General features: G+C 34.8%; 1 protein-coding gene across 1 annotated transcript; it reads right to left on the bottom strand.

Annotated features, from left to right (window-relative positions):
* Window positions 1-5,856: 5,856 nt before the first annotated feature.
* KERA (keratocan) lies at window positions 5,857-13,427 on the bottom strand. Its single transcript, XM_003927874.3, has 3 exons — window positions 13,148-13,427; window positions 10,835-11,728; window positions 5,857-6,890 (listed from the first exon to the last, which is right to left on the bottom strand). The coding sequence occupies exons 2-3, from the start codon at window positions 11,718-11,720 to the stop codon at window positions 6,718-6,720; spliced, it is 1,059 nt and encodes a 352-aa protein (XP_003927923.1). The 5' UTR covers window positions 11,721-11,728; window positions 13,148-13,427; the 3' UTR covers window positions 5,857-6,717.
* Window positions 13,428-24,403: the final 10,976 nt, after the last annotated feature.

Raw genomic sequence — 24,403 nt, 5'->3', positions numbered from 1 at the left:
CTGTGTAAAAATTGTGTACATCATCTTAGTATGCAGTAGTAGTTTATCTTGTATAGAAATCTTGTTCGTTCCATGTCTGTTTCCATTTCTCTGGAAGCAGTGTCTCTATCTTTGAACCTGAATCCTGTGCTTGGTTTATACTCCCATTACCCAACAGTTTTGTTGTCATTTTTAATGCAAGTGACAGGCCAGAGAATTGAATATATGGCAAAACTGTTGCCCTATTGGAAACAAATCCTGGCACCATAACATACACAATGGGTAGCTTTTTAGATGGCTTTTGCAAAACACAATCCTGCTAGTCATTTTACAGTTCTGATATTTTTCCAAGACAACTTTAACTTGTCTTAAGAAACCGTTAAGAACTCAGGACAAAGAATCTTTTACTACACTTGAATTTTGTTTGCTCAGCTGAATGTCACAAAGAAAGTAATATTTTTGAGAGGTAAAAAAATAAATACAAATTTAAAGATAATAATTCTACGATTTGCCAAATCATGTTGTATTTGCTTCAGTTTGTTTCTATAAAATGCTCATATACTATTTGCTTTCTTTTCCCACTATAGTAATATTCTTGGCAAAAGTTCTGAGATCTGTTACAGATACATAAATAACACATTTTTTAGAGTTTTTAGTAAATATGACATTTCACTGTTTTGCTAAGTCATAAATCACCCTCATTACATGCAGTGCTGTAGATGTTGTGCAAACTATCATTCAATAGGACAAATAATTTTAAACAAGTGTTTTGATAATTAGTTGCTATGTATTTATATGTATTATAATAATCCTTTAACTTTTTTCAATTATAATGACATATTTTATCATTAGAATTAATATAACATAGTGGTCAAAAGCAGGACCTCTGAAGCTAGACTGCTTAGATATGAATCCTGTATCTGCCCCTCAGCTGCTGTGTGACACTGAACAAGATATTCAAACTATTTATGCTCAATACTTCAACATTTTCCTCATTTTGTGTTCTCTTCCTTCTTGGGTCCTAAAGTAAATCATGATCAATTGCATCATAGATTCTTAGCAAATCCAAGTTCCTTGATCTTCTGACTTGGTGACTTGCTTCCTCTTAATTTTGGCAATTCCGTCCCATGACCATGCCCAGAATCTTTTCATCTCACAACAATGAGCCTCTTGCGATACCTTAAACTGTAGGCTTCCAGGCTCAGGTTACTCTTTTTCTTCTGGGTCATAAATGACAAAACTCCTCTCATACCTGTACTTTATCCTACAGAGCCTTCAGCATTTTTCTACCAATTGCCTGTCCCCACCTGATCTCATTATTTTTTCACTATCTAACTTCAACTTCATAGTTCACTAGCCCCATTCTGTCACCCTCAACTTCACTTGCTGTTTACCAATCCATTGCACCAAAATTTGAAATCTTTGACGTGAATAAGTTCAGCATTTATTTTTATCAGTTTTTTTATTCATAAAATGATCTGATCTGGTAGAGAAAATATATTCAATTGTGTGCATCAGAGTCCCTCCTAATAATAAATTTCCAACCTACCATTTATTGGGTATTTTCTATATATCAGATAATAACATATTTCACATGTGTTCTCTCTTAATTCTCACAGCAATTGTGTAAGGTTGATGATATTATTCCTTACTTTACAGATGAGGATCCAATGCTTAGAAATGTTAAGACATTTACCAAAGATCAAAGAGTTAGTAGTAGCACAGGATGGATTTGAAACTTGCCTCCTAGGCAATGCACCATTCTTAGAGCACTTTAAATTGTAAATTATCTTTACCCATCAGTCTATCAAATACCTATATTAAGAAATATTAGGTGCATGTATGTGTATATGTTTGTGTGTTTGTATATATATACACATATATATGTATACATACACAAGCATACAGTAATAATAAATAACAGTACTTACCATGTGTCAGGTGCTGCTCAAGGCACTTCACATATTCCAATTCATCTCATATATATATATATGTGTGTGTGTGTGTGTGTGTGTGTGTGTGTGTGTGTGTATACATATATACATATATATTATATATACATGTATATAAAGAGAGAAAGAGAGAGATTAATGTCTTCTCTCCTCGTTTCCAGATACAGAACTTCTAAAACTCTTGGAGATGGTGACAATAGGAGAATCTTTTGTTCTAATATTTAGTTTTTGATCCCAGTTATTGGCACAGCTCTTAAAACCTCTGTAATTTTCTGAATGATGGGAACACCTGATACAGAGTTCCTAATTCTTTGCAATATCCTGGGTAATGGAAGCATCTTTTGTTCTAATGGGGCAACTCCTGGAGAGCCTCTGGATGGAGGCTAGTTACCCAGGAAATGACTAGCCTGCAAGAGTTTAAACGTTCCCCTGCCATGACCTCCAGGGAGGAAAAAGAGGCTTAAGATTGAATTGACTGCTAATGGCCAGTGATGCAATCAATTTTGTCAACATAATGAGGCCTCCATAAAAGCCCTTAAACACGGGGTCCCAGAGCTTCCAGTTTGCTGAGCACCTGGAGGTGCCATGAGGCTCTGTGCTTCTTCTCATATACTTACCCTATGAGTCTCTTCCACCTGGCTATTCATCTGTATCCTTTGTAATAGTTTTATAATAAACCTATAAATGTAAATAAAATGTTTCCCCTTAATCTGTAAGTTACCCTAGCAAATTAATCAAACCCTTTGAGGGGTTTGTGGAAATTCCAATTTATATGTGGTTGGTTGGAAGCGTAGGTGACAATCTACTATTTGCCTTTGACATCTGAATTTGGGGCCTGGGACCTTTTTGTGGGACTAAACCCTTAACCTGTGAGACCTGACACTGTCTCCAGATAGGTAGTTCCAGAATGGAATTGAATTATGGAATACCCAGCTTCTGTTTGATAGAGAATTAGCTTTTGGTGGAGAGAAATTCCCTCATATTTTGGTGACCAGAGGGACAGTGTTGTGTTTAGTGTGTGTGAGTAGGAAAAACACTTATTTCTTCATGCCTCTTACACACATACACACACACACACTTTTACACTCAATTATTTTGATGATTTACTGAATTCTTTCACACCAGTCTTATCAAAGATCTCATCTGGAATTTTTCTTCCACCATACCATTTGTCCTATCTAGGTTTTTTTTTTTTTTAAGGGTATTTGGGGAAGTTAAATAAAAGAATTCTGTCACAAGGCTTTTACCACAAAAAATCAATCTTAATTTTTTTAAACATCATTTGCAAATAAATTTCTTAGTCTATCCTTTTATATTTTCTTTTCTTTGATCTGTGCATTTTTTTCTTGCTTATGAATTAAAGTCATGATATTTACATGGAAACATTATAGATAATATTATTTTCTTTTGTTTTGTATTTTAAGTAAGTCCTTTAAATGATGGATTAAACATGTATTAAGAGCCATAATATACAAAATGGCTTGAACTTATCTCCTAGTTATTACTCCTCAGTTTTAAAGATAATAGTCACATTGCATATAACATCGAGAAGGAGAACAGCATATCATTTGAAACTTTCAGGGAACCTATAGTAGCTTTATACATATGTATGAATGAGGTGATTCCATTCCTCATAGCTTCATTTGCCAATACTCGGAATGATGTCTGTATTCTCCTAATCTGTTCCCTGTCCCTGACCAGTCTTACCTCATGGGAGTATGAATATTTAAGTGCAAAATTCTGCTAGATTATCAGATAGATTTAAAAAATCTATAAAATTGTACTTACATGTTTATATATTCATCCAGACCTCATTCAAGAACTTATATGACATTTTTTTCTGGATGAATCATAGTTTGAACAAGTGTGAACTATATGTAAAAACCAACTCATAATTTTTTCTAAATGTGCCTCTATTAGAAAATATACTGCCATCTATTCTGTCATGCAAGCCAGAAACCTTAATACCCTTGTTCCTCTCACTCCCCTTCATACAATCTGCCACCAAGTCTTGACAATTTTACCTCCTAATACTCACATTTGTTCACTTCTCTCCAATTCCACCACAACCTTATACTCCAAACTTTCTTTTTTTTCCTAACTTGTACTCTAAGACTGAAATTGTAACTTATCTCTGAACATCCAGTTTTGGTTCTCTCCAAACTGTTTTACTCACAGCTCCAAGGAGAAACATATACACATGCACACAATAATAATAATAAATAACACTTACCTGGTATTTACCACGTGTCAGGTGCTGTTCAAGCCACTTTACATATTCCAACTCATTTAATCTTCACCGTATGATAGATGCCTTTGCCTGTCTCCATTTTACAGATAAGGGAACACTGAGGCATAAATAATTTGAAGGTTCTGCCCAGAGCAATGATGCTAGTAAGTGGCAAAGCTAGGATTTGAACTCAGCAACTTTAGCTTCAGTGTTAGTGTTCTTTACCACTGCATGATGCTACTCTACAATGAAAATAATCCCTTGTCATTTAAAACTCTTCGGTGACTATCAAATTGTTCCTAAGGATTCTAATCTTGTGGAATAGTCTTCCCTTCTACCTTGTGCTGCTAAATACTTTTAATCTTTTATATGTTTCCTTAATCATTATTTATTTAGGGAAACCTATCAGATCTCTATTGTTAGTTTCTTTGCAGCATGCAGCTCTCTGTTAATAGTATTTATCACATTTAAAATTGTACCTATTTTTGTGATTATTTAGTTAATTTGTGTCTCACCCACTGTAGAATAAACAATAAGCAATATTATATCATCTGTATGTAGTATAGTCCTGTGTATGGTACTCAGTAAATACTTAAATGTGAAGGAAGGAAGGAAGAAACTTCTTAGAGTTGAAAAGTTCTCAGAGAAACATTTCACACCAATGTTGCTTCCACATTAGGACTCCATTTTACACTCTTCCTCTTGAGTCATCACTTATTCACTGTTTGAAGAATTCCAGAGATGGGTAACTCTACCTCAAGAAAAGTTACTTCCATTTCTGGGTGACTTGGAACAACTATTGGAAAATTCTTTCTTAGCTAGATCCAAGATATGATTTCTTATACATTTTACCCATATGCTCTACTCTTCATTTTGAAGCTTCCTGGCATATGTTTTGTGCCCTTTTCAAATGGCATGTTTTCAAATATTTGAAGTGATTATGTTCCCCTTCACATATTTTTTTCTCAGTCTCATCACATCTGATTACTTCTGTTTTTATGACATAATTTTTGTAATTTTATTTGTGTGCCTTGAGGTCATTTAAAACATTTTTCTTTTTGTTAATGTCAATTGATTTATTACTTTCAGCCAGGATTTTAAAAACTGTGCTCAAAGTTTGTTGATAGGTCCTCCTTCTTCACCCTCAAATACGTTTTGGTGTAAAAATTATAAGTTTAGTATAAGGCCATAGTAAGGACTGGCTCTTCTTCACCCTCAAATAAGTTTGGTGTAAAAACATAGTTGTATATTATGTTGTTTTCTTGGGAATTCACATTACAAAATAGCATATTAAGTTTCTGAGAGGCTTTGAAGTAAACTATTGGACATTTTAAAGCTAGTGTTTTACAAACATATGTAATCATTTTTCTGTGAAAATATGCCATATTTTATATGATTTTTAAGAATACTGTTATGAAAATGTATATAAAAGCATGTGTTGATCTTTATGGAATATAGATTGCTTATAGCATATGCTTGTGAAGTCAGAAGGCTAATATAAAGAACATGGTACTTTGTTACTTAATGAAATTCTGTTTGTTTGTTTTTTAATTCACAAAAGTCAGAATATTATGTCAAGTGATTAGAATACAAACTTTTTGTGTTTTCTCGAAAAAAAGAAAAATGAAGGTAGGATTAACATATTTGAATATATTTATGCCAGAAAAATAAAAAAAAATATTATAACACTTTTTGATTAAAATATGTTCTTAAATGAAGCTTGTTAATGATGTCTTTGAAATACTCTGTTTTGTTATAAAGCATTCAATATTTTTATTTAGAAAATCCAAAAAAAACACAGTCAAATATAAAGGCTTAACAATTTGCAGTTTAAGTGGATTTCAAATGTTAAAACACAAGATTCCATGAGAGATGTATTATAACAAACATAAAATTCAGAACTTATAAGAATATAGTGGACTACATCTAAAAACAACAGCTAAAAGAAATGGTAATGAACTAGAAATAATTACTGTTTCATTATTTAATATTAAATAACAAGAATTCTTTAGCGATGAAGTGTTTGATTAATTCCATACCTATTCTCAAGCTAAATATCAAACTTGTACCTCCAACAGCTACTTAACAATCTACATTTATGTCATTATGATTACAATCAAGAAATAACTCATTTTCTCATTTTCTTCAGATTGTTCTACTCCTGTTTTATTATTGTATTTATGTCATAAATTATCCTATCTGCATAAGTAATTTTGAACATATACAAATATGTCCTTTTTACTGCATAACCATATAATTGCATTATTTAGTGTTAATAAGCTATGAAAGAGACCAAAAAAAATCTATCTTTGAGTTGATAAACTATCTTAACTCTGTGTCTGTTTTATTAATTAAAATAAATGCAAATTAATGCAGGTTGTGCAGCATGTAACTGGCAAAAGCATATTTGAATAGAAGAAACATACTGCATCAATGAAAATTTGTGCCAAGAGCAATGGGGTATACGACTTGTGTCCTAATCCTATAAATGGTAACCACATTTCATGTCAGAAACATTAGCTCATTAAACTGATTTTAGATTTGGTGAGAATGTGTTTAAATAATGACAGCCTGAAGAAGTCTGAAGCAGGTCATTAAAGCCATTGGGATTGGTGGTTTGATTTCATTTCCATCCAGACGGAGGTAGCGAAGATGAGGTCCATAGCTGAAGAAATCTCTTTCTGCTGGCAATGTGGATGGGCTGGGACATATTACAGAGACATTCACACCTACAGAGACAAAGAGCATAAATGAATAAATTGGAACACAAGAGAAACTAGCAGTGAGAAGACCAAGAAACTAATGCCACAGTCCTATGGAGGGCTTCCTGCCCTAATACATGAAAATAGTGGTTATACTAAACATTTGTATCTGTGAGAGAGTGTACCTATCTGTTTTATAAAAGTAACCCCAAACAAATGTTCAACACACTTACAGTCATCTCAGTCCATGCTCTTCTATTTAGTATAGAGCACTCCTAAGGAAATATTGTTAAGATCTGTGATAGAAACAAAGGTGTGTAAGATATCACTTGTTTTCTAAACTTGCAGGTAAGAGAAAGCACATTTAGATTGCTGTGGGATAAGAAGGTAGCATTGAGGGCATCAGAGGTGGAGACAACAGTTCAGACCTGGGACTGAAACAATGGGCAAGTACAAGAGTGGATATATGTATGGATGGGTGGATGGATGGGTAAATGGATGTATGTATAAGTAGAAATGGGTGGATGTATGTGTAAGTAGAAAATCAGTCTAATATAAAAGAAAATGCTTGAAAATTACCTTAAGAGATGCAAAATAGTGTGCATAACATGATTTTAAAAGTACAATTAACATAACTTTACATAAGCAATACAGAAAACAATCTTGAATCTTCATCTTTAAGTGTATTTAATTGGAAACAAAATTTTTGCCAAGAATTGAATTACAAAGAACTCAAGCCAGAAAACATACTAGCAGCCTTTTCACATGGTTAGGATGGGAGTAATTGTGCACCTGCCTTGGATCAAAGCCCTTGGCACCAATGAATATGATGAAATTTAGGAACATCCAGGAAAGAAGGCCAGTTAAACTAGGAAAATTCAGGGAAGTCTGTAATAACTGATTTTAATCATGAATCCATATATTGCATTTAATTCCTTTTCAAAACTATTCCAAGCAAGAGATCTTCCCTGATTAGCCCAACTTAATTTGGGCAATGACCCTCCTGTTTGACCTCTTGTTTTTTGCAGACTCATATTGTACTGAATAATTTTATGTTTCCAGCAAGTTTGCTTTGCTTTGAATCTATGTCATTTTGTGAAATGAGCTTAATAAATTTAATGACTCCTTTGCATAGAAGCTTACCTGTTATAAAGTCAAGTTTTCTTTTTTTATATACATTCAAGTATCACCTTATCATCTCACAGGCTTTATCAGGCAATATTATTATTCTCCCCTCCTGGTCATTTTTGGGAATTCTGGTTCAGAGAAGTAAGGAAATGTACATAAGGTATTTCAGCAAGTAAGTGGAAGAGCTGAGACCTGGCCTCTTCTTTCTATTTCTGCACTGGGTCTCTTGCCAGGAGAATATGTGCCTTTCAATGTGCAATCCTCTTATCTTTATCAATCTCATGTCCCATAATCAATGGATGTCTGAATAAATGGACATAAGCAATAAGTATTCTAAATTTAATTAGATTTTCATAAAATAATTACAGTTTTTATCAGAGAACACCAGAAAGTAATTTAGTTGAGTAAATAACATTTTTACCTAATCTTAAGCCCCTGAAAGTTTTCAGAAGAATAAATATTTCCATCACATTGCTTGAGACAGCTTCATAGTCTTACAAATTTTGATGGCTTTTCATAGAAGAGGCATGTTTCTTGGAAACCACTTTTTTAACAACTAGTGTAGATTATGTGGCAAGAAGAACAAAGCACTTAAACAGTTTTAGCACAGTGTGTTATTATGTCAATAATTCTATCCAGGGAAAATCTTATATTTATTTTCTTAAATATAGAAATGACAAAATTTAATATCTACATTAAAAAGTAAATCACTAGATTTCTCTTTGTTGCTGTTCTACTGATAGAATATTTTCTAAATTTTTGTACTTATGAAAATGAAGGTAAGTATTGTTATTATACTGTATGAGTGGAAAAAAACACTTTAGGCTCAGGTTCTGGCTATTGCATTTACCCTTTGTCCTTGGACAAATATCCTTCCCTAACTGAGTTTCCATTTCTCTTTCTTCAGAAATTCCTAATGATATCTCACAAGGTTCTTGCAAGTACTAAACAGTAGTTCTCAAATTGTGAGCCAGCAATATCAATACTATTAATACCTGGAGACTAAACTATGAGGCCCGACCTCTGACCTAGCAAGTCAGAAATTTTGGGATTGGGACCCAATAGCCTAGGTTTACAAGATCTCCAGGTGATTCTGATGCACACTAAGATTTAAGAACAATGGAAGAATTAGAAATCTATGAGAAATGCTTTGGTAAAACTCTAAAATGTGGGTCTATACTATACCCCTAAGACTCTAAGATTATACTCTAGAGTTTTATACTTCTCAACTGTGTTTTGAATATTGCTACTTCTCTCCTAAAAACCCTAATTCACAAATGAAATGCTCAGAATGAAAGCCTTGCTATTTCATAAGCAAGGGCTCTATGTGGAGTCACTTGATGTTAACTTCGCATAACAATTTTCTGTGGGGCTTTTTAAGGAATGTACCTGTAACATACCTGTAGAAGCACAGAACACTTGTCAGGAAAAATCATCTATTTAGGTCAATATCGTTGTTGTTCTATTTGGTTCAGCTAAACAGATTCATCTCTTAACATTTTTTTTCTGTTGCATCTTTTGTTTTTGACTACAGGGTTAAACAATATGTTTCATCACCGTGGAAAAATAACCACTGTGGTGGCAGGCTGCCATTTAATTCCTGGATTGTAGGCTCAAGTACACTGTTATTTGACTCCCCCCACCAAAAAGAAATCTTGAATTAATGAGAAGTACCCAGTGGAAAAATAGTCTGTTCTTATAAATGATATGTTTATGTGATTCTTTGCTTAAAAAAACTTTCGTGAGTAATACCCGGACAGCACAACCTTTTGACAAATTATCTTTGTTATTCTCTGACAAACTATTGACTGAATCTTACTTTTGGAATGGATTTTCTTAGGTTGTCCTGGATATATCTCCCCAAAGTGATCTTTAAAGGGTCTACTCTGAGGTTGAAGATGCATAGGTAAGTGCCAGGCTAGGTATCATACCTCTGTGTCTGGACCCATTTTCACACCAAGTCCAGCCTGGTCTCATGCGTAATTGTGAAGAAGCCAAATTTGTATTCGATGTTTCCAACATCTGCTTTCTATAATCACTTTTTCTCTTGATGGTGCCTTTGCCTCCAAAAACTTTGCATTCATCTTTCACTCCTTTATGAAAAGCTTTTTTTCAGGAAAGGAGAGGATATTCTACCTATTGATTGCCTGTAAGTCCCAAGGATTTGCCAGCTACCAGAGAAATTTGTTTCAATTTTAATTAATAAAGCCTTAAACTATAGTACTGGTTCTAAGGTGTAGTTCCAGGACATCAACTGGGAAACTGTTAGAAATGAAAATTCTCAAGTCTCACTCCAGATCTATTGAATTGGAAATCCTGGGGGTGGATTCACCAGCCTTAACACACTTGTTTGAGACTCCCACTGTTATTAGGGGAGCTTAATTAGATATTCCAGTTAGGAGAGTTTCAGGCATCAGCTGTCATAGTGATTAGGACAGAGATGCCTTCCTAATGCCTCCTAAATAATATTTTCTTTATTACTAGTCATAAGATTGTTTGTGCCTGGTAAGATTTCTTAAATAAGCCTACCCAATGAAGCAGATATATTGGAATTTCCCCAAGTAAAAGAAAATAGAGACATTTAGTTTACTGAATAGATAATAGCCCTTTGTAGATGACTCAAGTCCACATTTTAGTCTTCAGTTTGAAGATTTGGACTTCTTGGTTCATTAAGACTGTCTGTGAGTAGACAAGATTTAATATTGAAAATCAAAAATACACTAAATATCTAAAGGAACATTAGTGGAGGAGGGGGCAATGCAATTACTCTTCTTAATGAAGATAAAGATATATTTAATGACCATGAGCCCTTTAGTGAAAGACATATCCTTCAGGTTACTTACTTTTAATTTTGTTATGGTCAAGGTGAAGGTGCTGCAGATGAGCACTGATTCGGGGAACCTTTGTTAGTTGATTGTGTGACAGTTGAAGATCTAGAATTGATGATACATCAAAACCTCTTGATGGGAGACCCGCATCTGATAATTTGTTGTGATTTAGTCTCAAAAAGGCCACTTTAGGAATTACATTAAAGTAATTTTCTGGTATTCCTTCAATGGAATTGTTGTCTAAAAACAATTGCATTGTATTGGCTGGTAATCTTGGAGGCATATTCTTCAGGGCATTCTTGGCCATGTTTAGCTGCATGAGGTTCTTGAGTCCTTTGAAAGTGTCTCTTTGAAAGGCATTGTCCACTAATTTATTGTTCTGTAGGTCAAGAAGGGTCAGGTTCTCCAGATTGCTAAAGGTCCCTTGAGGAATTCTGGACACCTTATTTCTAGCTAATTGTAATTGTTCTAAACTTCTTGGTAATGGAGAAGGAACCTCCTCTAACTCATTATCTTCCAGAAATAAGAAAAGCAATTTCTTCAGCTGGCTTAGGGCTCCTTTTTCAATTCCATAGTTGGTTATTTTGTTCTTGTTTAGATTTATCCATCTTAGCTGGGTTGCATTCTCAAATGGCTTTTCAGGAATGGTTTCTATCAGGTTGTTTTGAAGATAAAGATACCAAATTCTTGAAGGAATAGCTGGAATTTCTTTGAGACCTCGATTTTCACAATACAAAGCAGTGGGAAAACTGGGTGGGCAGAAACATTCCATGGGACACTCGAAGTCATGAATAGTCCAATCTTCTGAATCATGTACCTCATAGACCTGCCTCACACTTCTAGTCCACACAGTGTTTGTTATGAATAACACCCACATGATGACACAGATTGTGCCTGCCATGTTAGCACCTATAGAAAAAGGAATACAACTGCTAAATATTTGAAAATCATGACCTTTAGGTAATTTCATACATCAAAATGATCTGTAAACATTGCTTCTTCATGGAAGCAGTGAAAATGTGTCAATATTTTATATACAGATATTAATTAATATACAATAGTAGGCACTATGTGCAAAGTATTTTACAAACATTGAAAATAATTCACCAACCTGTAGCTTTCTGGTTTTATCCCAATCACAATAAAAGCTAAGAAATGGAAAGAAAATTTTAGCAGTTTTAGCAGTTCTAAATGTTTTTCCATTTCAAGCTATTTAATTTAAAGAATTGAACTGAAACCAGTAGTTGAATATGAGAGTACAAAAAAGTGATCTTTTAAAACCTCAAATTGGGAATCTGTGTTGTTCCTGAGAGGTAGACATATGCTTTTACTTTTACCCATAAATGAGGAGAACATCTGGATAAGATTTCCTAGGTTTTTTGGCCCTTGAACCAAAGGAATGAAGAGATCAAAGAAAATTTTAGCACTTTATGGTGAAGGAAGGTTCTAGGAGCTGAAGAAAAGTGTAATTATTCTGTTATTCTGTAGCTCAACTTCTCAGGTAAATTTTTTGAGTGTTGAGGAAAATGTCTATAATTTTAAGCATACAATTAAGTTGTTCAGCCAAGCTACTGAATTGTAAATTCTCTCTCTCTCTCTCTCTCTCTCTCTCTCTCTCTCTCTGTGTGTGTATATATATATATATATATGCATATATGGAGAGTTTATTACATAGAACTGAATACATTGTGATGTATAGCACAATTACATGAGTATTATATTCAACTATGGCATTATTATGGTTAATAAAAAAACAAAAAACATTTAGGATACAGGTAAATTTTTTATATTTATATTATCAGTGTGAATAATAGAAACTAAATTAGCATTTATTAATATTTGATACATTTAAAACACATAAACCCTCCCACTGATCATCAAAGATTATTGTTACAAATAATCGTTTTAACAGGAAATATATATAACATATATTTTAATCATTTATTTATAGCATTCATGTTACATATATTTATATATACATATATATCAGTAACATTCTGACCAATGTACATTTAGTGAACTGATAATAAGACAAAATAAGTTTTACTGATTCCTTAGGAAAAGATAAAGCCAGCTTCATTTATGGAACGCTGATCAATTTTGCCATTAAATTGCAGAAAACAAGTGCAGAGCTGCTTCTGCAAGCTGTCAAATTTTCTAGGATTGCAGAACGCTGCTCTGGCCATGTTCCAGCAGAGAAACATTACATTTTTGTTTTCTTTTTCAGAATAGGATTTTGGTTTAGTTATTGAAGTTGGAACCCTGCACCTATTAAATAAGTACTTTGCATTCTTAACTTGAAGTTTTTAAAAGTGCAAAATAGTTTACCTTGCCTTCCAGGAATGCACCGTTGAGTCCTGTGTCTGAGTCTGAAGTTTGCTAAAAATCAGTTAGGAGAAAAAAAAAAAATTGACAAAAATAATTTGTTTTTACTTTAAGCTGTCAAGCCTGCTGTAAGAAACAGTGAAACCTATTCGAACCAGTCACCATGAACACTTTTGATCTATTGTCTCCTCTTTGACAGGGCTTCAGAAGACTGCTTACCTCAGCCTTCTTGGATCTTCTTCTTCCTTTTCTATTGGTCACTGCTTGTACATGGTAGTGGATTGACCCAGTCTCCACTGTCATGATTTTATGAATCCTCTGTAATATATATGCACTAGTAGATCCAAATTTAACCCCTCCAACAACCACAGAATCTCAGTGCCTACACAGCCCAGCAAAGGAATTTCTTACTTTAATCCTAAGAACCCATGACAAAATTTCTAGGCAATTTTTATTCCTAATTCACAGTTCAGTGCATTAGTACATGTTGTCATGTACTGGTATCTAGACCTTATTTACCAACAGGCAATGAAAGGCAGTTTTAATTTCAAGCATGAGAAAAAGAGATTTTAAAAGATTTTTAAGCATTTTCCCCTAGATGATTATTTTTAAAAAATTAAATACAAATAAATAAAAGCCAATGTCTTCTGTTTATATGGATATTTTTTATCTGTTTCTGATCTCAAACAGATGCTGTAATGAGTTTGATTAAGATAAAAAGAAATAGATACATGTATTTGAAAAATGTAAAAGTGATATCTGAAAAGCACACCTGATTTTGGTGCTAACCTCAGTATTACGCTTTGTTTCAGAGAAATAACTTTTGTATCTCTATTTCCTATTATACTTCTCGTAAAAATTTATTCCAAGTACCTAATAAGGTGGGATGATTTTTTTATTCATTATATAACACATATTTTGCATATAGTCCCTTATGAGATGTTCTGTTACACTGCTACTTTTTTCTTTAACATATGTCCAACTACTGTGTCCTCCACTTCTGATATTTGAGGGAAAAAAATATTATGCTTCTCAAGAACAGACACAAGCAAAAAATATCTCATTTTTAGGCGTTATTCTGTGGATTGATTGTTAGATTGATTGTTATGCTTTTGTCTTTCCAAATCTCTCTTATTCTAGCTTCAGTGAATGCTATATGACTCATTTAACAGCTCACATGAGTATTGTCAAAGAGCTTGTGAGGAGGAGCAAGCATTACATTCAGAGGACCTTTAGTAAACCACCTCATTCCTCTCTACTAACCATAGGAAGGTCAATTAGAGTTCATTTTTGTCATCTACAGAATAGTAATGGATCCCCTCACAGGGTTAGGTCTAGTTTGTTTTCAACGATTACAGAAATAATAGCCTTACTTTGGAATTAGCCCTACACTCTCAACTGGAAAATGTGTTTATATTTAAGGGCTTTTGCAGATTAAGATCCTACTCTGACATGATTTTTTACTAATCCTATAGGTATGTAGGTATACTCACATCCCATTTTAAGAAGACAACCAAGAATTATTTGCTTTCTCACAACAATTGTCTCCTCTCTCTGTTGCATTTTTTTTTCTCCCTCTCTCTTCTTTTTCTAAACCCTCAGGATATAAACAACAGACGATCTTCAAATCTGCATAGCCCTCTTCCAGCTATTCTCTTATGTGTCTTTTTTTTTTTTTTTTTTTTTTTTTTTTGAGACGGAGTTTCGCTCTTGTTACCCAGGCTGGAGTGCAATGGCACGATCTCGGCTCACCGCAACCTCCGCCTCCTGGGTTCAGGCAATTCTCCTGCCTCAGCCTCCTGAGTAGCTGGGATTACAGGCACGCGCCACCATGCCCAGCTAATTTTTTGTATTTTTAGTAGAGACGGGGTTTCACCATGTTGACCAGGATGGTCTCGATCTCTTGACCTCGTGATCCGCCCGCCTCGGCCTCCCAAAGTGCTGGGATTACAGGCTTGAGCCACCGTGCCCGGCCTGTGTCCATTTTTTTAGGCAAACTCATTTTAGTCATTTTGTAATTTTCTTACACAAATGTTGCTACATGTTCATTGTAGGAAAATTATAGTAGTATATTGGCTGCCTCCAATCTATTTTCTGTTCACCATTCCACTCATGATCTGCCAACCAAAATATGACTTCTAATTTTGCTTCCCTAAAATTGTTCTGACAAAAAATCAGCAACGGTCTTCATATTTAATAATCTGCTGAAGTCTTTTAGTGTTAAGCATATTTGGCCTTTGACAATACTGACCCACCCTTTTTGATAAATGTTTCTCTTAGTTGCTCTGACATCACTCTTTCCTAGTTTTTTTCTCCCCTTTTCCAGTGACTTCTCTCTGTCTATATCCCAAAGCTCTATTTCCTCTTTCTAACATGATTTAAGAGCATTTTGAGCATTTAAAACCCTTTGAGATTCTGTCCTCTGCTTTATGCTCTTCCTGCTCTGTACAAATTTCCTGTATGATTCTATGGTTCTAACCATCTCCACCATCATGAGAATTCTTGAGTCTGTCTCTGTAACCGAGTCTCTAGAAGAATACCTTCCTGCCAATCTGTGCATATATCTGCTTTCTAGACATTTCCTGTTGTATGTCTCAAGGGCGTATATGTAAAATAAAATTATCTGTCTCCATTTACTTCTAACTGCTCGTCATTTTATACTTTTGAGACTTTTGTCATATTCAGTCCCCCAAACCACAATCTGGAAATCATTCTGAGCTCTTCTCTCTCATTCTGTCCACATATGATAACAATCACATTTTAAGGACTCTGGGAGACATGATACAAATAAAAATGATCATCTACAATGCTTGCCGAGTTTGAATATCATTGTTTCCAGACAAAAACATGGAATTGTTTCTACTGTCAGGGTAATCTCTATCTGTATGTTGATTTTTCCTATAACATTCTAATCTACTTTTCTTTGATTATTGATTCCTGGAGGATGGGTACTTTAACTCTTCTCCGGAAATGTTTTAGTTGAATAAATTCCAGAAGGTAGTAAGAATGTCTGACATATGAACTGATAGAAAAATTAATAAAAGACTCTGTCTAGTCTTGTCTGATACTTCAAAGAGGTAGGAAGGAATCCTAAAATTTAGTAAGGTGGCTTTGGCACTATCTAGTAACAGTTTGATATTTTAAAAGGCTATGGGGTTTTGGACATAGTAGGAAGTTAACAAATGTTTACTGAAGGAATAAATGAACAAATAAATATGTAAGGCACATATATCACTTTTACAGCCATGAGTTTTTTTATCAGCATAATTGTGTTAGTAGGAACATAAGGGAAAGCCTTAGATATATGATATTTTATAAATGTGAGTGTGAATTTTCCTTTTGCAACTTAGTAGTCACTTGGCCTTACATAGGCCATTTAACTGTCAGGAGCCTAAGTCTCGCCGTAATGTACTTGCCCTGACAAGTGCTCGAGGTCACCTTAAGATCAATGAAATAATGAAGGTGAACATTTGCTGGATAAGTATAGACAACTTTCATAGTCAAAAAGTTAAAGGTCAAAAGGATCTTATAAATCATGTCTTCAAACTCTTTCCTTTCACATATGAGGAAATGATTCTAGAAATTTCTTTCAGAAGAGGATGTGAGTGCCATAGTGGTTTGCTGCATCCATCACCCCGTCATCTACATTTCTCCTAATGCTATCTCTTTCTTATCCCCCCCACCCCCTGCTATTCCTCTCCCAGCCCCACCCCACCCGCAACAAACCCCAGTGTGTGATGTTCCCCTCCCTGTGTCCATGTGTTACTCATTGTTCACCACCCACTTATGAGTGCGAACATCCGATGTTTGCTTTTTTGTTCTTGTGTCTGTTTGCTGAGAATGATCTTAAAATGTCAAAATAAGACATTTAAAATACAGCAATAATACATTTAAAAAGTAAAGACTACCACAAAACTCATAATGAAGGTAACTGTTACCAACTCTATCTACTTCAGTGTAACTCTTGCTCACAAGAGGCCATTATTTTTAATTTTATTGTAGAGATTTTTTTTAGTATTTGCTTTAATATTCCTGCTTATAATATTTTTTCATTAATTTCACCTTTTTTATTAAATTAACATTTAACACACTTGCTGAGTCCCATTCCTTATACCACCTACAACCATGATTCCCTTCAATAACTCCTAATATATGCATATCACAAACTTTTATTAAATAAACATTTAGTGGATACTTTTTTTTTGAGACAGAGTCTCACTCGCCTAGGCTGGAGTACAGTGGTAGGATCTCAGCTCACTGAAAGCTCCACCTCCCTGGTTCAAGCAATTCCCCTGCCTCAGACTTCGGAGTAGCTGGGATTACAGGTGCATGCCACCGCGCCCCTCTAATTTTTTTGTATTTTTAGTAGAGATAAGATGTCACCATGTTGGTCAGACTAGTCTTGAACTACTGACTTCAGGCAATCTGCCTGCCTCGGTCTACCAAAGTGATGGGATTACTGGTTTGAGCCACTGTGCCCGGCCTAGTGCATACTTTTTTATACAATATAAACATTGTTTTCTATTAAACATTCCAAAAGTACTATAGTTTCTTTATTGTAGCACATTTATTTGCTTTCTCTCTATCTACGTAATGTATTGTGTAACTATACATTATATGCGTAACTATACATTATATTGTGTAAGTATACACAATACATTACATATACATATACAAATTTTTTTTTTTTTTTTTTTTTTTTTTTTTAGATGGAGTTTCGCTCTTGTTACCCAGGCTGGAGTGCAATGGCGCGATCTCGGCTCACCGCAACCTCCGCCTCCTGGGTTCAGGCAATTCTCCTGCCTCAGCCTCCTGAGTAGCTGGGATTACAGGCACGCGCCACCAGGCCCAGCTAATTTTTGCATTTTTAGTAGAGACGGGGTTTCACCTTGTTGACCAGGATGGTCTCGATCTCTCGACCTCATGATCCACCCGCCTCAGCCTCCCAAAGTGCTGGGATTACAGGCGTGAGCCACCGCACCCAGCTCATATACAAATATTTCATTCATATTTTTAAAAATTTCAAACAGAATTGTAAAATCATTTGAAAAAAACTGATTCCACTTAGCTAACAGAGACAAATGGCATGGTGGTTAAAGTCAGATCTGCTTGGGTTTGAATACATCTCTGCAATTTAATAGCTGTGAGACCTTAGACAACTATATTTCTAGTTTTCTTTGCCTTAGTCTCCTTATCATTAAATTAACAATAATAATAATAATAATAGCAAAATGATACTAATATCTACCTCATAGAGTTGTTGTGAAGATTAAATGAGTCAATATTTTGAAATGACTTAAAGCATTTTAAAAGTGTTGATTAAAAAATAAAAAACAGATTCTTTTTTTTCTCCTAGGGGATAGTATTTATCCTGGGATGTCATAACTTCCTACTTGAATGTAATTACCTTGCTGTTGCAAAGCACCTAAGCTAATTTGATAGATCACAGTTATTAGGTGATTTATGTGACATTTCAGTTGCCTTATAGTTAAGAAGGGCTGTAAGAATCCTCCCTTACAACCTACATGGAGGTGTTTTGATAAAAGTAAGTACAACTCAATTGCATCTCACATAATAGACATTTACTTGCAGAAGGCATTAATATAGTTCATATAATAGGTCTTCTTGCCATGGTTTGTTGTTCCCAGTTTATATTTTACTCATAACCAGTTTATGTAGGCACTCTGTAAATCCTTTCTCCTCTGCTGCTTCCCCCAACAGTCTTCATTATAAGGTTTCTTCCAATATTAAGTAGGCTTCCCTATGGTATACATTAAAACTAACACAAAAATAAATCACAGTGTTTTTTAAAAAGTAAATGTATGGATATTATAAGACTCACGTTCTGGGTCTGTTGGGGAAGGTTATGGTCCTGGGTTTCCCTTCACCCATCTCCTATGCTGGATCCCTTGTTGCTCCATCTTGTGGTTTCTTGGTTAACTTCACAACGTTGGCAGAGCACATCCTCTAATTGCTTCACTTAGAAGATATGTTTACCTGAGATACGTTTTTGTCTTGTTCCTTTTCTTTTCTTTCTTTCTTTCTTTTTCTTTTTTTTTTTTGAGAATTCACATTTTAAAATGTGTTTATTTAGCCTACCCTCCCACCTGGCATTTTAACTAAATAGAATTTTAATTTAAAATGTTTCTTCAAAATATTGATGATATTTGAAGAAACCATTGTCTTGGAACTTTTGAAGCTGGGATTGAAAATTATGGCCTGCATCTTCAGAACATGACCTCTTTCTCTCTCTGAAAAACCTTAGGGTTTTTTTTTTTTTTTTTTTAATCTTCACTGTCTGTAATTTTATAATAGTGTGCTTTGAGAGGTTGTATTTTACTGAGGGGGCATTCAAAGAATCCTTCCAACCTGAAAGTTTATGTTCATATAGTCGACCAATTTATTTTTCTATTCTCTTTTCCTAAGGCTTAAAATAAACCTTGTTAGATTGTCCAATTCTATCTCATCTTTTCTATTTTCCTTCTTAAAACTGTTTATGATTTCTGACAGATTTTATCTTCTGATTTTTTAAATTTTCTATATCATACATTATATATTTTCTCTTAGTATACATCAACTTGTTCTCGGATTTTTTTTTTTTTTTTTTTTTTTTTTTTTTTGAGACGGAGTTTCGCTCTTGTTACCCAGGCTGGAGTGCAATGGTGCAATCTCAGCTCACCGCAACCTCCGCCTCCTGGGTTCAGGCAATTCTCCTGCCTCAGCCTCCTGAGTAGCTGGGATTACAGGTAGGCGCCACCATGCCCAGCTAATTTTTTTGTATTTTTAGTAGAGACGGGGTTTCACCATGTTGACCAGGATTGTCTCGATCTCTTGACCTCGTGATCCACCTGACTCGGCCTCCCAAAGTGCTGGGATTACAGGCTTGAGCCACCGCGCCCGGCCCCGGATTTTTTTTTTTTTTTTAACTAAAGCATTCTTTTGTTTCATGTAATTACTATCTATATTATCTCATTTAGGATTTTAAATAAAGAGTTTTGGTGCCAGTATGTAGTTTTTCTGCTTCTTGCAATAATTTTGTTTTCTTTGACATTTTTCTTGGTTTTACTTAACCTCTAGAAAGCTTTTATATTAGAGTCTTTCTTCATATGTCTGTTAGTGCTTTGCTGAACATAGATTCATATTTTAAAAGAAAATCCTTATTAAAATGTCGGTGAGAACAGATAGCGCCTATCAGCTTTACTCTAGAAAGAATGACTAGGTATGAACTTTACTATTTTATTGGAGTGAATCAGTCCCCAACTCAATAACTATGTGTTTTTTATTTGTGACTATTTAATTTTTCCAGAAAAAAACATTTCTTCTCTGTCTCTCTCTCTCTACACACACACACACACACACAAACACACACACACACACACAATGTATATACATGCTTATATATATATACATACACACACATATATTGTGTAATTGTAAACACATATATGCATGTGGGGGTCTACAGATACTGAGTATAAATTGACAAAGAAATGTCAATACTTTGCCTTTCAGTGCACACTTTATCACTATGATTTTTTATTAATACTGGTAATAAGACATTTTTCCGTCATTATGAATAAATAGTAAATAGCCTTCTGTTTGCAGCTTAGTCTTTGTGTCTAAACCATCCTGAGGCTATGCTGATTCCGAAACTAATATTAAACTAGTTATAAACTCTGTCACTTCTAAGCTAGTTATATTTTGATTCAACTTGTATATTTATAACTGTCTTGTGCCAGTTGCTCCAGGACTCCACAAGGAAGGCTTTCATTAGCTAATTAAACAATGAAATAAATATAGTCTTGTGATTCTTGGGAGAGTTCTGTTACCAGCTACCCAGATCACTTGTGCCTGGAATCATTTTCTTCCTGCTTCTCAAGTTCTCTCCTTTTCTACTGAGTTAGCCGTAGCACCATTGGCCTTCAGGGGATATTTCCACAGGGGGCTAGCATCTTAGAAGCCAATCACCTTAAAGCTCATCTCCAAAGCACTTCAGATGAGCTCTTACAAGACACAATGTCATCAGAATGCTGAAAAAAATACTGTCAGATTCATAATATCTCCAATAATATTGAGGAGATTTCATTGAATCCCAGATGCATTCTTATTATCCTTACATCTTATAAAACTGCCCTTCCAAACCATCCAAAATCAGAGCTATATTTTTGAAACAGTTACTCTCAATTGGTTCCTCCATATTATATCCTGTCAACTATCATCTGATGGTATTTATACATTTTTTATTCACAGAGAAAGCCTCTATGAGGTCTTAAGTGTGATTTATCAGAAAGGCAGCAGTGCCATAGGACTAGAATCTATCTGGTCTCATTCCCATTTATGTCATGTGCTTGCTGAATTACCACTGCTGGGCAATGCAGATTAGGCTCGATAGACCAGAAAATACTGAGTTTATGGGCAGTTAACATCGACGTGTTGTTCAGTCTCTCCTAAGGTCCAGTTTCTGAAAAGGGTAATAATTACTTACTAAAGATAGCATACTTTTGTTTTGGAAAACTGGAGGTCGAATCCTCCTATTAAGGCTTACCACTGGCTGCATCTAGCTGCCGTATATTCTTTAAATATCATTTAATCAGATGTGTGATAACCAGTGGGATCACTGTGGCTGCATCTCTCTGGAGAACCACTTCTTGCTATGAGACAAACTCAAAGCTTATACTTTCTTGGTAGTGGATTCACATGTGATTATATGTGGCCTGTACAATTCAAAGAGAATCTCTCTGTTTCTAGTGGTAATGGATGTAGGTTCAACAAAATGTATCCACTGTGAAGAGATATATCAACTTGCCTTAGACCCCAAACCACTATAATACACCAATGAGTTGGCCACTTATAGCCTTTGATTTTATTTATCTCCATTGTTTCTGACTTTCAAGTGTCTTACCAAAGTGTCTAGCTAATACAGTTTACCCTCTTGATTGTATCACATGATGTCCTGTAAGACAGTATTTCTGCAGGCTAAAATATGGCACAAAGTCAAGGAATTAACACAATCCAGAAATAATGTAGCAAAATTATATTGCTGTTCTTGTCTGCTAAAATAAAGCATACTGCTTCTGGTCATTTTGTTTATTGGAATAGAAGGAACAGACATTACTCAGATCATTTGCTTGGTACAAGGCACTAAGAGCTGTAATGATTCAGACCACATATGGTACAACAGTTGCAACAGTAGATGCCATGTAATTAAACTTAGGAAAATTCATTTTTATCCTCTAAGACTATTTATCCGCTGTACTTCCAGGCACTAGTTTACATAGAAATCTGCTGAGAATCATTAATTCTGCATTTTTAAGTCTTTGAAGGTGGCACTGATATGTCCATTTTTTTACTGACATGATCTTGCTGTTAATATAATATTTTTATAAGAGTGGGGAGCTCTGAAATATTTGACTTTTTTTTCTATCACAATCGTCCCTCATTTATGGCTTACAGAGCCAGTAGGGAAAATCCATCACTTATTTTAATTATACATACAATTACTTTGGAAATATAAATAATATGAAGAGGGTACGAGCTAGAACAAGATAAATTATTCACTTGTCCCATCTTAACACCAAACAACCCTTATAAAGTGTCTGATGACACCAGGAATTAATTATTCCTCAAAGCTTTATTTTCTTCTTCAGGGACTAGGTTTAAAAATACATATAGTAAGCCAGATGTGGTGGCTTACACCTGTAATCCCAGCTACTTGGGAGGCTGAGGTAGGAGAATTGTTTGAACCAGGAGGCAGAGGTTGCAATTAGCGGAGATCGTACCACTGCACTCCAGCCTGGGCTGCAAAGTGAGACTCCATCTCAAAATATATATATATATATATATATATATATATATATATATATATATATATATATTCATATATAGTAGCAAACACTTGTGATATTATTACAAGGTACTTATTTAAGACAAAATGCTCTATCCTTAATTTTGGCATTTCTAGGTCCATGATTTGACTGAGGTTTAAAAATTCAGTGAATGTCAGAACCAGAACCTGTTAGTATGCTCTTATGACTAAATCTAGTCTACTCTATTTTTATTGCTCTCCCTCCTTGGTTGAGTATCCTCAAGATCTATCTATCATTCCTAGTGTGTAGCTAGTATAGATCAGGAAATTCTTACAGTTCATTTAGAATAATGTTTTCATCTCTACATTTTGCTTTTTAATTGATATCCTGTTGCTACATCTCATATTGAAGATTAAGGGGTTGGGACATGACAGCAATGATGTTTCTCCTAAAGTGAATGAATGTCCTGAGTTGAGGAAATAGTCTCTGAACCAGTAGAAACTGCTTTACAACTCCAGATGAGTGGGGCTTTTCAGCAAGCAAAGGAGGTTCAGTGGGAATTGGGGATCCTTGGCACACCAATTCATCCGAATCTTATTGTATAATCCCTATTCCATTTCTTGGGAGGGAGGCTTTATTTCCAGATAAATGCTCTAACTTTATACAAAGAGACAAGTTGAATAGTGCATTCATTGCGATTCAAAATGCACTTTTTGATTTTAGCTCTCTCATCCTACAATGGCTAGAAATAAAGATTTTACAGTTTTAAAATAATTTTATAAACCCCTAGATTAATAAAACCCTTAGATAAGCTCTTTCAGGACATCCTAGGTGCCCTTATCTAGATTCACTGCTACAACCTTGTAGAAGTTTTTGCAATTTTCTGAACTTGAGCTCAGAACATAGATATCAATTTCCTATTCTCTCTTTTCCAGCTGTTCCATGGGTCTTTAAGCAGCTACTCCACCTATCCATTATTTCATGCCCTTAATCTTTTTCTGTGACCACAGATACATTGGTCCTTAAAGACTTATCTTTAGGAGTTGTATCTTTCAGGTAACTACAAGCAATATTTTCTAGTTTTATAAGTGACTGTCTTACAGACTTTCATTCCTGAAAAATTTAAGGGTTTTAACCAACTTTTACCCAAGCTATGCAGATAACCAATCCTGAGGTCCCTGCCTTGGCCAACAATGATGTATTAGGCTATTCATGCATTGCTATAAAGAAATACCTGGGATGGGTTAATTTATAAGACATTTAATTGGTTCACGGTTCTGAAGGCGGAAGGTGAAGCAGAATCTTGCACATCACATGGCGAAAGAAGGAACAAGAGAGAGAGGTGGTGGGAAGAGGTGCACACACTTAACCAGATCTCACAAGAAATCACTATCATGAACACAACACTAAGTTATGAGGGATCCTCCCCCATGATTTAATCACCTCCCACCAG

This window comes from Saimiri boliviensis, chromosome 7, assembly GCF_048565385.1.
Source record: "Saimiri boliviensis isolate mSaiBol1 chromosome 7, mSaiBol1.pri, whole genome shotgun sequence".
NCBI classification, from domain to species: domain Eukaryota; kingdom Metazoa; phylum Chordata; class Mammalia; order Primates; family Cebidae; genus Saimiri; species Saimiri boliviensis.
Note: the sequence above shows the minus strand (reverse complement) of the source record. Positions and strands in the feature narration are given on the sequence as shown.

Excerpts from the sequence above, each read along its gene's own strand:
- KERA (XM_003927874.3), bottom strand. The coding sequence starts at position 11,720 with ATGGCAGGCACAATCTGTGTCATCATGTGGGTGTTATTCATAACAAAC. Across the intron at positions 6,891-10,834 it reads TGACCATAACAAAATTAAAA|GTGTGAATGTCTCTGTAATA; the intron begins GTAAGTAACCTG and ends TTGTCTCTGTAG.